The sequence below is a fragment of the Phymastichus coffea genome, unplaced genomic scaffold (genome assembly GCF_024137745.1).
Source record: "Phymastichus coffea isolate CEN01 unplaced genomic scaffold, Cenicafe_Pcof_1.1 PCOF00111, whole genome shotgun sequence".
Classification (NCBI taxonomy): Eukaryota; Metazoa; Arthropoda; class Insecta; order Hymenoptera; family Eulophidae; genus Phymastichus; species Phymastichus coffea.
In genome coordinates, this window is record NW_026706922.1 from 206484 (window position 1) to 221792 (window position 15309).

Sequence of the window (15309 nt, forward strand, 5' to 3'; positions counted from 1 at the left end):
TTTACCAAACGTAACTCTTGAACGAACCTGCCGTTTGACATCGTTTGCCTTTTGCTCTCCTTAGACTATATCACCTAGTAATGCAAATGACTTCTCACCTCTCGAGGATCAAGTATGCACACCAATGAGAAAAGAGATGTGATCGTTCTTATGGAAGCATACTTATTACTCGGCAAATATAATATTTCTAAACGTTACTTCAATCACTTTAACGGAATATTGCATTCCAAACGAGAGTAAGTTATTGAAGTACTGACTGAATGAAACTTGGGTTTTTCACGAAACTTTTCCCCTCTTCCATTGGTTCAATCAGCACTTCTATACTATACTTGACTATGAAACTACTGCACAAAACTTTCTCATGTTCTCCATAGTTTAGCTGCAACTTAATTCGCCTTCGACTTATATATAGCATCATGATGTCCTATATTTATACTCCCTCTACTCTCTGCGAACTTCTCTTTTTTCAAATTTTACGCTACTACCCGAAATGAAAAAAAAATCTACTTCATACTTGCATGAGCATTAAATCTCTCGCACTCGTATGAAAGTCTCTCTTCTCTTGCAAAGTAGACATTGGAATGTACTAGAAAACCAAAATTTTCTTATACTCGATCTTATCGAAATCAAAAAGAATAACAGAATAACCAACAGTGTGCAGTACGATTGGCAAAAGAAAAAAAAACAAAACAAAAACAAAAAAGAAACAAAAAACGAATGCAGTGGCCCAATGGAAAGCCTAATGGTTCTGAAAAGCCCAGCTAAAAAGATAAACCGTTAAGATATAAGGCAATAATAAAAAGTTTGTTCGTCGAAGGAAACATATCATACTGACACTGTGTTACTTCTGGTGGCAGAAGCGCGCCAGAAACAAACGTTCTGATTTTGACCGACAGATGCTGGGAGTCTATCTGGTGTGGCGCGGCGCGGCGCCAGGACTCAAGGTCTACGTGGACTTCACGTTCACTCTGTTGAATCGCGAACACTTCAGTGTCAACGAGGGGTTCAGCGGCAAGAGGGTCAAGTTCACTTACGAGGCGCCGGCCCAAGGCAACAGGAATTACATATCGATCTCAGATCTTTACACGAGGAATTTCGCCGATCCGAATGGCGAGTTTCAGCTTGAGCTTTCGATGGCCAACGTGCGCACCATCTTCAGCTGCGAGGTCGGCATTCCGGACGAGTCGTCTAACGCTGACGATGTTGATGTGCGCTTTTAATTTATGTGTTTTTCTCACTCTCTTCTATCCTTCCTTCTCGCTCTCTCTCTCTCTCTCTCTCTCTCTCTCTCGCTATCTATCTCTCACTCTTTCTTTCTCTGTCAACGCTTTGATTAGAATCAACGTCGACTGCATGCCTCGATTCGACTAGTTCACGCTGTTAAATTTACTATCTCTCACTCGAAGTTCGTTATTTGGTGAACTTTTTATGAAATTGAGAGTCTCTTTTCTCAATGTGATTTACTTGAAAGTGTTTTTTTTTTCTCGTCTGGATACCGAATTTGTTTTGTCCTGCATTGGAAGAATGTATTATACATCATTTATACGCTCTTAAATATTTTACATCGTATATTAAACCAAACTGTTTACAGTTAATGTCCGAATCGACAAAATGAAAATAACGTACTAACTCATACTTTGGAAAGATATTTTAAAAATTGATATGTAAATACAACCCTTTGAAATCAATGAGTTATTTCTGTGATCGACTGTTTGGATTTGGAATCACTCGTTTTAACTACTCAAAAGCATGGAACTGAAAACCGAATTAAATAAAAAAAGTAAAATGGCTGAATTAAAAGTTCGAGACTGTCATTCGTCAAAGTAATTAAAATGCATTACTCTATGTAATTCCAAATGATATATTTCGTTGTTTAATGTTCTTTATCTGTCCATTCTCTGATTTTTAACTGATTCTCTTTTTTGCTGTCGAATATCTGCCTCTCATTCTGTCTCCCTCGGGCGACTTTATTGAGCGTGCACCAAGAAAAAAGAAAAAAAAAAAGAAAAAACAAAGTAACGAGAAGGAAAATAAATTTCATAACTCCATCAAGTGCAGACTCGGTCCCGCGTACGCTTTCTCTTGCAACAATGACGGGCTCTCGCGTTCGGGCAGAGAATAATTAACGTGTATAATTTAGTTTCCCCTACATTACGCTTTTTCACACAATGAAATTCGCCAACGCGCGCACGCGACGCGCTGCGCAAATATTCAAGTGGACTCGCGAGTTCCGCGCGCTCATATAGATATACATATGTATATATATAGAGAGAGAGAGACTCGGTTCGACAATGGCCTCCTCGTGTATTTGCTCTCCGATAAACTCGTTGACCCCGGGGCGCGCAACTGTTTCTTTCGAGCGCGCAAGTCATTGTCTCGCGCGCGGAAAATTAATTAATTTGCCCGCGCGATCTCGCCTCGAGTGCGCTCTCGCTCGGGGAAACAGTTCGCCGAGCAGGTAATTGTCGGCATCGCGAGACTCGCGCGCGGTCCTACGTAGTCGCTCTTCCTCCTCCTCGGCCTCCTCCTGCCGCCCCCATCCAAGCGAGAGTCATCGATCCGCGGCAATTTCGGCGAGTCGAGCAGCGAACGACGGCGCGGGTCGCGTTCAAACTTGGCTCGCCGCCACACCGCCGCGACTACCCTTACGTTGACGAAAGATCCTCCCCTCAGAAACTACCCTCATATCCACTGGTAAAGGCGAGAAGAAGGGATCGCGAGCACTAAAGCCGGCTTTTTCTTTTGTTGCGCACAGTTACGACCTAAAGGTGGCTCGACGATGTTTCCCTCGGGTGGCCCGAAGGTCGACAAGATCGAGACGGAGTACTTTGCCTTCGGGGGATTCGACTGGAATCTGGTTGTGTATCCGCACGGCAACAAGGAGGATCGAGGCTCGATCGAGGGTGGCATGAGCTTCTATCTAGTTCGGATGACCGGCTTCGACCATCGCTGCCGAGTACGCTACATCGTCAGCTTAGGCGACGGCACGAAGCGCTTCGACTCCGGAGCTCTGGAGGACATCAACGACGCCGAGGGCCGCGGCTACGGCTGGCATCCGAAGATACGCTGGGCCGAGGTGGCGCACAAGAACGTGCTGAAGGTGAGCATCGAGATGCTGGAGGCCCGAACCATATCCGAGGTGCTGGTCCAAGCCTTGGGACCTGGCAGTCTACCCGCGACGCCCTGCTACGACAAGGAGAAGCAGGCCTGGGCGATCCGAGCCGACATGCACTCGACCACCGTGAGGCTGGGGCTCGTCTACAAGGACATACACAATGTGCCCAGGAACCATCTCAGGTGGGCTTTCCAGTTGACCAAATTAATGGCAGGACAAACGCGCGATTGACCTGTCGATCCGACACAGATACGTCAGTTGGACGGCATACCTGATACGCGCTGGGGAGTCCGCCACGGAGATAGTGAGCTTGCCGGGCGCGCCGTTCAGCCGCTACTATGCCCAGGAGAACGCGGACGAGGGCATCATCATGGAGACGTCGATCGGCGTGAACGACGTCAAGGGCGACGACTGCCCTTTCGTCACGGAGAAGGGCCAGATCCGCGTGCGCATCGAGTGGCTGGAGTCGCATCTGCTGTTCCAAGCCACTTATCACAAGTACGACGACGTCTGTCGGGTGCACAATCAGCAGATGCGACGCGAGATCGCTGCCCTTCAAGCCGAGAACTACAGCCTCGAGAGGCAGCTCTTCAGCTACCAGAAGAGCCTCGCCTACGCCCAGGCGCAGCAGCAGCAATCGGTTCGTTCGCACTTCTCTTTGTTGCGCCTTGTCCTCCTCGCTAGGCGTGCGTTTGCGGCGAGCGGTCGAGGCCGCGAACGCACTCGTGGCGAGGTCCGCGATTCGCGCCCCCGAACAAAAGCGCCAAACTTGCGTTGCAGGGCGACGAGGCCGAGGCGCCGTCGCATCCCGGCAGTCACCACCAGTCGAACCAGCACCAGAGCGCCCACCTGGAACGATCGGCGTCCACGGACACCGAATACGCCTGACGCGTAGATCGTCTCCTCGGTCATTTTCAGGCGTCGACCATCACGGTGCGACGCCAGCTACCAACCAGTCCGCAGCGACTGCAGCAGACGTACATACCGCGCAACATACCGCTCAACGATCCGCGCGTGCACGAGAACCTCGTCAACATGATGGATCGCCGTCTCAGTAACGTGCAGCTGATACTACAGCAGCGCTCGTCGCGCTCTAACTCCGCGCACAGTCAGACCTACGCGACCGACGACGACCACCAGCAACAGCAGCAGCAGCAGCAGCAGCAGCCTCGCGGTCGATCCGCATCCAATTACAACAGCAACGCCAGCGCCAGTCACAACAACTACTACTACCGCCAGGCGCAGATGGAGTTCAATAAGAGGAGACGGCCGACCTTCTGGGAGACGCTCACCGGTTTGGTCTGCTCTCTGGGAGCGTTGGCCACGAGGGCGGCCAAGATGGCTGCGGCGAGGCGTCAGGCCGCTGAGGTCCTATGATGTTGTCCGCGCGCTTTACACTGCGCGTCTACAAAGAAACGACGAGTTTGTATGAGATTACCAAGAAAGGGCGATTTTACCCCGCGCGCTTCATTACACCTCTCTCTCTCTCTCTCTCTCTCTCTCTCTCTCTCTCTCTCTCTCTCTCTCTCTCTCTTTCTCTTTCTCCCTCCCTCTCTCCCTCCCTCCCTCTCTCCAAATCTCTCTTATTGCGCACCGTCTTTCTCTTTCTGTATATCACTTATACATACACACATACACGGATATGCGTCCTTACATACCGACAACTGTGGAATGTATACATAATGAATTTGTTCGATAAACGCTGCGAGGCGATAACGATGAAGAGGAATGAGAAGCACACTTATACTGCAATGGCAAAACATTCAAATCAGGAATTGATTTCCAACACGATATTGGCTTGTTATGCAACTCTTATCCCCGTCAGTGTTTCTGTAATTTTAGGACAAATTATATGTAAATATAATGGTACGTATAAACAGTCGAACGATCTACTTGTCAATTCGCCGATCGACAGACATATCTTCGACTTTCTTTTTTCTTTTACCTTCTCGCCCGAATATAGTTGATTGATCATTCGTAGTTGCGTCGATGTAACTTTTTTAGAAAAACGAAATAATAAAAAAAAAAAAACAAAAGAAAAAAATAAGTCCGAATAACTTAATATGGGGGAAACTTGGTACGCTCAATTTAGGTTGTCATGTCATAGACGGAATATACAAATCTCAAAATGTAGCACCGATTTGGGCTAGACACCTCGAACTCGAATCGTTCTTGTTGCAAAACCCCTTTGGTTAGTCGATATTTTATCATGTATTTTTTCCTCGCGCTGTCTGTTTTTATATATATACACACGCATCTAGTTTTCTCTGCGACTTGAAAAGAAACGGTCGCTATAAATGCATATCCAATCATGAAAATTAAATAGAGAGATTATTATTATTATACTATATAATGTCTGCTCGACATTTTTTCAAAAAGTCTTAAAAAAACAACAACTAGGACAAACAAAAAATTTGAGATGAAAAAAAAAACTAAACTTGTATCTCACGAACATATATATATTATAAAATTCTTATATATGCATTTTTCTACGATTTCCTGCACTTGTTTCGATGAATGCATGTACGTCATTCTATAAAATCAATTAATATGCAAGGAGAACAATATTAAACTAATGGGACGAAGAAAGTAAACATATGTTTGAAAGGAGAAGAGTGAGAATATATTATTTATAGAAGAACGGGTACATCGATTATATTTTTATCAAGTAAGAAAAAGAAAAAGAAAGCAAAGATGAAGTAAACTACGTTTCTTGTTGTTAATAATTACAATAACTAAGCTGAAATCTTCCAAGTTTTATTGTGAATGAAAATAGAGAGAGGCGCGCAAAATCAATGCGGGCATTGTTTGAAGAGTAAAGCACAGAGAGAGAGAGAGAGAGAGAGAGAGAAAGTTAATTAACGACATTTGAAAAATCAGCGAGGGGAGGTCAATCGATTGACGAGACGGGTGCTGGAATGAAAACCACAATGGCGTTTGATTCTCGTTTGATTAAGTAGGTATGTGTACCGACATGCGCAAGGATTCAACATGTGCCACACACGCATACGCATATATATACTATATCTTCGCTGATGTCCGAGAACAAGATTTCTTTTCCTTTTCACAGAGAATAAAATCGTTTAGAGAAGTCTCTCGCGCTACTTTGGCTCTGTATACATACTTTGTATATAAAAAATATATGAAAGGATACAAAAAGAACAAAAAGAAATTGTAGATTGACTCGTCGTCCTAGCACATTCGTCTCTCATTGTTTTAATCTCGACGAATCGCCATGTTTGTATTATAATAAATATATGAATCATTCTTTTGGTTCGCAGTCTCTGAATGAAATAAGCGAGGACGAAAGAAAATAATTTTTCTCCAATTTATTAATGTTTATTATATATACAATATATAATTTATATCCCGATGAGATTGTCGATTTCATTGGACAGATTTTAAAAGAAAAAAAAATGATTCAAATAGTTGAAAATACCGTTAACTAAAGAATATAGAGTTGGTGTTATTATATAGTAGATTTAAATAGCGAGCAAGAGAACTATATCTTGGAAAAAAACGATCATATTTCTTTTTTGTCAATCTGAGTCTGATTACTTCTAATCTATGTGCTACTTTTATTGCGCTAAAACACTCGAAGAAGAGAAAAGCAACCGATATACAAAGATTCACTTCACAGATGTATACACGATCTGTTTATATTTTTTAACTAATTTTTCATATAATATTGATTGTACAATTTTTTCTATGTAACAACGTTTCTGCAAATGTACGCACACTCGATAATATCAGTAACTGTAAGCCGACATGTCTCAAAATACAATTATTCCAGCGACGATTCACGCCGACGCATATCTCCACACAGCAACGAACTCTCCGAGGCGAATGCATATACGCGCACCACTCGCTAGGCTAAATACGTAGAGAGTGTTTAACCTGTGCATCAGTAGAACTCTTATGGATGAGCTTCCGGCAGCGCGGACTCATCGGAACAAACCATCTCGCAGGAATCGCACCTGCACGATTCATTTTCGCACTCGAGCCAACATAAGACACAAACCCAAACGCTGTTCGATCTATAAGTAAGGGGGATATAGCCACGTCCACTCCAATCAATGATAGAAAGTTACAAAGCAAAAAACTATACAACCGATTTCGTCGACTGTTTTCCTTTTCTTTTTTCCTCGTCTTTCGCGACTATATACGGTGCATCCGCGCAGGCGCGTCCCGAATATACAATCACGGCGCCGAAGCAAATAACCAAATCATCGTCGCCGGCGGGCAAATGCAATTATTTATCCTCTCTACGTGCGGCGGCGCGCGAAAGGAACACACTGTTGCAGCACTGACAATCGCATTATTCGCCCGGCCGTTATGCACACTTTGTCGCGATTATCACAAGGAGTCTCGGCACGCGAACAACAACCAAGTGTCGTCGGGTCCTTCTTCAGCGACGCGATCTTCTTGCTTCGCGCGAGCCTACAAGCGACGGGCTTGCCATTTCATTGCTGATCTTCGCATCGCGCGTTCAACTTTAAGCTTTGGCTTCGGAATTCATTCTTCGGTGTACCGCCGCTCGATTCGATTCCACATTCTTCACTGTCGATCTTTGAATTAACCAATTCGGAGAGGAATCGGCCGGGGCGGTACAGAACAAACGGTCGCGGCTCCGTATCGCTATCTAAACCTCGACGCGGGTCGTTCTCCGAGACTCATCAGCTCCGAGCGAGTCCGTTACGAATTGCAAATCGCGAGAATCTCAAGAAAGAAATTCGTTGTGGAATCGGGAAAGATTCGAATAATCCGAATCGCCCACTGTGGGCAAGTCCGATGAGAGGGGAAACAGAGTAGGACGGAAGGAAGCGATATTTAGCATAAACAGCTCGCAAGGAGGTCGAATTGCAAATGAAAATTAGCCATTCTCCGTACACTCCAAACAATCGAGTTCGGTTATTGTGCGCGGGACCACGTTCTTCCTTTTGCCGGGTCCAATGTGAAATCTTTCAAAATTGATCGCGACGACGTTGATCTCGAGGCTGTTCAATGAAAATACACACAGAGACTTACGCAACAGGGTAAACAAAAAACATTAGGGAGAGAAAAAACAATTTCGAGCAACTTATAATCGCATATCTTTAGATAACGTAACTAGGAAAAAGTACGCGTAAGAAAAGAAATTCATCATTATAGAGAATATGTCTTCTATATTTGTGAAATTAACAGAGAACGCAATTGAAAATTGTCTAAATTTTATCGATTTCACGCTTCCGTTCTCAATTTCATTCTCGAAACTTGTACGATTTTCAAAGTCAAATGTCAACGGAACGCGGAGTGCGCGCAAACACGCATCGATTATTTTCGTAATATTCTTGGCCTCATCGACGAATCGTATATTAAAGAAAGGAAAGACACGGAAAGGCGCACCTCTAGGCGTTGGTAATTATTCGACGGAATGATTTTTCATCTGCATTCATCGCTAGCCCGAATCGTAGAGGTTGAAAAGGCAGTATTCTTTTGTTCTTGATGCACAAGCGCACACGAAAATAATCGACACAATTTGATTGCGCGTAAGAGCATTAAAGCGTCGCGCGCTCGTATGTAACACACTAATCACATGTACGGACACATTAGTAGTTTAAACAAACAAGCGTAATGCGTCTCCCTCGTGAGTTTTGAGACATTGTGTACTAATTACATTATTATACTTGTAAATCATCTGTGAGTCTGCCTCGTCTTTTATAAAGTTCTTGCTATATTCAACAAGACGGACTTTTCATTGTCTTCTACCCTCGCAAAACCCATTCATTTTGATATCTGCGCGGAGACTCGAACTAACACGACGGATACCTTGCCAAACGAAACGGAAGACTATACGAGGCAGCAGCAGTAGCAGCCACGTGAAAGCAGCGAAAGTAACATTGTTGCAATTTCCCGTTTTTTATCTCCTCCGAGGGATGGTCTAGGCAGCAGTGAAGGAAGGCAGCATTTCAAGTAGAATGTAAATAAGGCGCGCACAGCAGAGTGAAAGAGCGAGAGTAGTGCGCCGATGAAAATAACTTAGCGAAAAGACGTTTCCTGGCAGCCAACTTTTCGATGGACTGCGTCGTTGCTGCTCGAGGAGAAAGTTTGCGCATAGCGCGGTGACGCAGGCGGCGCACGTCCGAGACGCGTCAAAGCTAACGATCTTCAAACGCAGTCGGGAATGAGACGCGAAACGTGGGATTCGGCGAAACGACCCTCTCGCGGATATTCATCGGAAATCCGAGGCGGCACTCCTCCTCCCGGTTAATTTCCAATTCATCGCGCCTTTTTGAAATGCGATCCTACGAGGATTTCGCCTCGTGGGCTTCCCCCTTACGAGTACATACCTTTCGCTTCGTTTTCGAGCGCACGCTTTTACCTTCGCGAGTGCAATTTCGATGCAAATCATCGAGGGCTGATTTCGCTTTCAAGACGAGTACGCTCGATTCACTTGCGGAATCTAATGGCGACGATCAATTTTTTGCTCCGCGACGATAGGCGACTCGTTATTTTAACGAAGATTCATCTTTCGAGGTATTTTAACTTTTTAAATTCGAGTGAACTCTCCTTACCAGTATAGTTAATAGTTATTTATATCAGATATAAATTAACAAAGTTCAGAGAGTTATCTTCAAAACAATATCTCGCAATATCTTCGTTTCAGATAACGTTTCACCAGTCCGATGTTCACTCACTTCAAATCGTAACAAGAATGATAATCGATTACACGTTAATACTGATTAGTCTGAGAATATCAATTCTCAAGGCCAATTTAAATAACAGTGAATATATAATGATCAAACTTGTGCATATTGCGAGATCTGAAATATCATGGAATAGTGTTGTTATTGTTATGATCTAAAGTAGCTGGACCAAAATGTTATCCGAAATGAAGATGTAAGATTATTTTTTGAAAAGAGATACCTCTCTTAATTTTGTTAATTTGGTTTTCTTTTTATTTTATGATTTTGTGGAAAAAACAATTTCCTTCTGAATTCCACACCTCGGATGAATGCAATTTCTTTTTTGTGAACTTTATCCTGTGGTGTTACAATTTGTTGTCGAACATCTCCGCTGGCATATTATTGACGTATTATATATTTTCCGTGAATTAGAGCTAATGTCAATTAAATATTCACATTTATTTTACAAATACATTTACGTATTTATATTTTATATTTGTCAATTACGAGAATCGAAACTGATCAAATAAAAATCGTTTCAGTGATTATTATTATTATCCACAGATATGGATCTCACGTGGACGGCGAAAGAAAGAAACATTTGTGCGTAAAAAAGTGGATGGCTGGGGGGGAGGGTGACGATATCAAACGGAGTAAACTTCCAATAATCTATATCGCCATCGAGAGCCCTACAGCGAAATTTGCGTGATTGAAACGTCCGACTCGACGTGTACAGAATGCGTACGGTCGATTGATCTAGCACATCTCCTGTAATCGGGATGCGCTGCCTCGAGTATAACGGCGTGGAAGAGACTCTGCGGGATTTGACTCTCGGTCGAACTGTTGATATTCTCCGTCTCGATGTGCGCGCGCGTGTGTGTAGGCTTGATTGGCTCGGAGTCGGCACAAACAAACCAATTAATTTGACCAAAGCGGGGGGGATCGGCTCTAATCGGCGGTCGGTGCGGGATATTCATAACGCGCTCGTGATGAGGCTATTTTGAAACGAAGTCTTTTTCGAAGTACTATACTGCTTTTCGGATCCACTCACCGAGCGACAATCACGATTTAAACTGAAACGCGATAAGCGATATGTAGATATTTATCAGCTCGCTTTTTATTTCTTTATCGACGTGGAAACATTATCTTTGTGAGTTAATTTTTAAAAAATTAACCAAGTTTAATTTCAATTGATAGAGAACGTGCTTTATGGCGATTGAGGCCAATTAGAGGTAGATGCACAGTGGTCATGCACGTACATTATTAATGACTGCTGGCACAACAATCGAGTTCAAATGACTCAGATTTCGATTATTATATTTGATGTGATACCATAGCAGAGATAGAAAATGTTATGCAAGGCCGTAATATTTTGCAAAAATAATGTAATAAAATGTGATATTAAAGTGTTTACAGTCAACAAAATTGATAGCATTGTTCTGGCTTGCTACGCTACAGCGCGCGATGTGATATATCGAAATTAAAAGCACGAGACCTCACAAAGAGACGCTTTCTGAGAGTTCATCAATGACTATATATTCATTTTGAAGCCTTGAACTACGCAAACGGAATTCCAAAGAAAACTTGCGCACGTAATTTTTTTTTCTATCGGGTCAAGCGATGCGTAGTAATGTGCTTGCTTTCCATTTTCGTTTGGCGAGGAGAAAAATTTGCAATTCGTGCTTTTCGTAAAGTTGTAGAATTCGTTGGACACGTCTTCTCGATGAGATTATGGTTTTTAATTTCCTACATACTTTTACATCGAATTAAACTGCTGTCAAAATTTTTAGAAATTGAATGACCATTAGGATCAGTCACGAACGTCTAAACTTCAAAGTAATGCAAATAATTCTTATTCTTACGAGCCATCTATATGTTTTCATTCCTTTATATAATCGCATTAAAAATAATAGGTCTGAAATAAATGCTTGATGAAAGTGGATGTATTTTCGATATTAGGTAAGTGGGGCTCGAAAAAACCGAAATTTGCAGCACTCCATGTCCACGAGTTTCATGCGAAAATAGCGGCAATAACGTTTGGAAGAACGCTCCTACCGACCGTAGAGTCGCATTACAATTTTGCTACTATACTGCATTACAATATAACTTTCTATTGACATAGGTCAATTTACTGTCGGTTACGGATGTTCAATCGAAAGTTAACAGATCTATTTTGTTTTTCAATATGTTGAATGTTTAACTCAACGGCACGACATACTTATATGAATTTTTCAATATTTATTACCAAGTAAATTTCGATCAAAATTAATAAGTTTCAACGGTGAGCTTTGCTCATACATAATATTTACTATGAAAATCATACATAAGAAATTAATATGTGCACAAAAACTTGAGTTAGTAGATTATGCGAGGTGGTGTGCGTGGTGAGCGTGAGAGCCCTCCATGGAGAAGTTTCCATGGAACTCCCCCTGCCTTCCTCTTCCCACGTGGCAGCATTGAACATCCTTAAGCCGTTTATCGGTTATTAGCAAAGATAACTTTTAAACGGTATTTTTGCATAAAACCCACGAACATAGAGTGCAAATTTCAGAATCAGTTTTTTCAATCTCCATTTAGCCAATATCAAAAATGCATTCTGCATGCATGACTATTGTTCTAATTGTATTCAATTGTATGCAGGCAATGAAAATAGATGCACATCGATGCTATTAGTTTTATATCTGTACTTTAACTATTTTTAATTGCCTCCATTTTAATAAAAAAAATAGATCAGCTATACGATATGTGCAGTTATTTTGTCAATTTAATTGCATCTAAATGTGTAATACATACTAAAGAGAACGTTATAGCGTTATATTATTCATATAACAATTTTAATTAAACTTTTATCTTCGTACAATTAAGCGAGTATTCAAAATTTGAGACTCACGCGCGTCTTGTCGGTAAGGACAGCGCGTGCGCGCACGTGCGAAACGTAATATGACATGCAAGCACTTGCGAGTGTATAGGTGAAGTAACGTACATATATAAATATTTCGTCTGCCCCACCGCGAAATCGTCCGAGGTTACGTCCAACCGTACGCTCGATCCTTGTAGTCGATGCGAGAAAAAGCAACAGCCAAGTTGAAGGAAAAATTTAATCAAACGTCGGCCGAGATCTTTTGAAAAAAAAAAGTTATTTCACTTCTTTTTCCCTTGTTTCGGCTTTCATCTGGTGCTAGTGTGCTTTAACTCTAATCTTCGCGTTAAAGTGTCGTTGTACCTAACGTTACAACACACCTGTGTATGATTGAAGGACTTTATTTATTAAGCAAGAATTTCATCGTATCTTTCTCATACAACTTGCCTACGTCTAAATCGTTCTTCGCTGGTTGACTACGTGACACAGCATACGAAGACGTGATGCGGCAAAAAGAAAAGTTGTAAGGTCATTTGTACTCATATAAATGTAGTAGATATACTAAAGTGGCTAATTATGGCGATAATTGACTCTTGACGATAAATGAATGGCTAGAACAAGAGACAATAAAATTTTAAATTAACCAGTAGATCATTCAAGAACATTTTTGATTGAAGAATTGATACCAAACAGGCCTTAGCAATGAGTACAAAGCTTTCGCATAAACTAAGCAACAGGAAAATCCTAGTGGATATTTTAGCTCTTTTATTTGGGCTTGGAACATGGGTTGGAGTTAATGGAATTTATGTGCAACTACCACTACTGGTCAACAGTGCAATAGAAAAATGGAATCTGCCAGCTTACATGGTTTTGATAGTGCAATTTGCAAATTTAGGACCTATCCTGTACACTCTTTACGTTAAGTAAGTGATTTTGTTGTAAAATTTTGTTCAACAGTTTAATATAAATAACTATCCAGTAATATTGATTATCACATAATTATCATGTAATTTGTCTGACTCACTATTTTGGTATTTTAGGTACTTTGCACGTACAAAAGATCATTACATAATATATGGTCTGCTTGCTGTCGGATCATTATCACTTTTCCTTTTGGCATTTGTATATAACCAAACATCAGTAATTTTTGGGAACAAACATTCGTCAGCGCTACTATTTTTGATGTTCATTTTATCATTTGTGGGTTGTACCAGTTCTGTACTTTTTACACCTTACATGAGAAATTATAGAGAAATTTATTTGGTGTCTTACATTATTGGAGAAGGGTTGAGTGGATTTATTCCAAGTATAATAGCTTTGATTCAAGGTGTTGGAGGCAATCCACAGTGTCATAATGTTACCAAGCCAGGAGGGCCTCTGGAATTTACGACTCGATATCCAGATCCTAGATTTTCACCAACCATATTTTTCATTTTGTTAGGCATCTTGTTATTTGTATGTTTCTTAGCATTCATAGGATTAATGAAATTAAAAGTTGCTAGAGGAGAAAGAGTAAAATTACCAGCTAGTACGGAAACTCTTCCAACAGATTTGAATGCACCTCCTAGTTATAAAACTAATTCTGGTTGGAAAATGTCTAATCAAGTTTATGTTTACTTACTTGGTATGATGGCTGTCATTTGCTTACTCAACAATGGAATATTGCCAAGTATTCAATCCTACTCATGTCTACCATATGGTAATGTAGCTTATCATTTGACAGTCACTCTCTCTTCTATGGCTGGACCACTGGCTATGTGCTTAGGTTTTATAGTCCAAAATCCCAAAGTGAATTTATTATCAGAACTGATGGTAATCGTCTTGGGACTCGGTGCCCTTGTTTTCTACATTGCAGTGCAGTCTCCTTCACCGCCATGGCAATATTCATGGGTAGGCATATTCCTTGTTGTAACTGCATGGATATTAGTATTTGGGATCAGTGGTTTTGTAAAATTGGGAATCATCACTTTATTCCGGCCAGATCCAGGTAGAGGATTATATTATACAGGAGTTGCCACTCAGCTTGGCTCTTTGGTGGGAGCTATTACATCATTTATATTAGTCAATCATACAAAAATATTTCAATCATACTCTCCTTGCGATTCTTTAATGGGGAAATAATGTTTTGTGAATTTTGGTCATTTGGGTTGGATATATTATTTTTAGTTACTTAATATATTATCTAATTCTTTCAAATTACCTTTTTAAGATAAAAAATAAAAAATATTAATAGTTCAAACTTTCAATGGACAATAATTATGATTTATAGTTAAAAAATATTTACTTAATTAAGATGTAGCATCTTTCTATTTCATCTTAAAAAATCATTTCTAATTACATTTTTTCAGTTTTATACAGTTACCAGTAATTATTACTTACTATATGAAATTGTAAAGACATTTTATTTTGAATAATATTCTTAAGCCCTTCAATTTTTTAAAGCTGGAGCTGAATACATTTTTTCGTTTTACATATATCTTTTGTGATGTATATATATATATAATTCTTTACAAATTGTAGAGAAAAACGTTCCTAAGTCTTTGGATATGTTATGATTAACTAATATTAAATCATAATTACCAGTCTTAAATTGTATCATTACTACTTGCAATTATCAATACTAATATTTTATATAATTATTTTGCTGATGTACTACGCATACATGTACT

At 41.0% G+C, this 15309-nt stretch overlaps 2 protein-coding genes across 6 annotated transcripts in view; both read left to right on the plus strand.

Annotated features, from left to right (window-relative positions):
* Window positions 1-8829, plus strand: part of LOC131670549 (uncharacterized) — a 65747-nt gene extending 56918 nt beyond the window's left edge. Inside the window, exons 3-6 of one of the 4 annotated variants that reach the window (XM_058946227.1) lie at window positions 858-1208; window positions 2756-3297; window positions 3365-3755; window positions 3896-8829. In XM_058946227.1, the coding sequence (XP_058802210.1) occupies window positions 858-1208; window positions 2756-3297; window positions 3365-3755; window positions 3896-4003 (1392 nt within the window). In that variant the 3' untranslated portion in view covers window positions 4004-8829. The remainder of the gene's footprint in view (window positions 1-857; window positions 1209-2755; window positions 3298-3364; window positions 3756-3895) is intronic. The other 3 variants (XM_058946229.1, XM_058946228.1, XM_058946230.1) reach the window with 3 other exon arrangements.
* A 3981-nt stretch (window positions 8830-12810) lies between these two features.
* On the plus strand, window positions 12811-14770 carry LOC131670485 (solute carrier family 52, riboflavin transporter, member 3-like). 2 transcript variants are annotated; one of them, XM_058946114.1, is made up of 3 exons: window positions 12811-13163; window positions 13256-13563; window positions 13681-14770. In XM_058946114.1, exons 2-3 carry the CDS (start codon window positions 13343-13345, stop codon window positions 14759-14761), a joined length of 1302 nt encoding a protein of 433 aa, XP_058802097.1. In that variant the 5' UTR covers window positions 12811-13163; window positions 13256-13342; the 3' UTR covers window positions 14762-14770. The 2 variants fall into 2 exon arrangements, with proteins under 2 accessions (XP_058802097.1, XP_058802098.1); XM_058946115.1 differs by having other exon boundaries at window positions 13334-13563.
* The last annotated feature ends 539 nt before the right edge of the window (window positions 14771-15309 follow it).

What these genes read in the sequence shown, in the direction of transcription:
- LOC131670485 (XM_058946114.1), top strand. Translation starts at nt 13,343, where the DNA reads ATGAGTACAAAGCTTTCGCATAAACTAAGCAACAGGAAAATCCTAGTG. An exon ending in CTGTACACTCTTTACGTTAA is followed by an intron (nt 13,564 to 13,680) that starts GTAAGTGATTTT and finishes TTGGTATTTTAG; the next exon opens with GTACTTTGCACGTACAAAAG.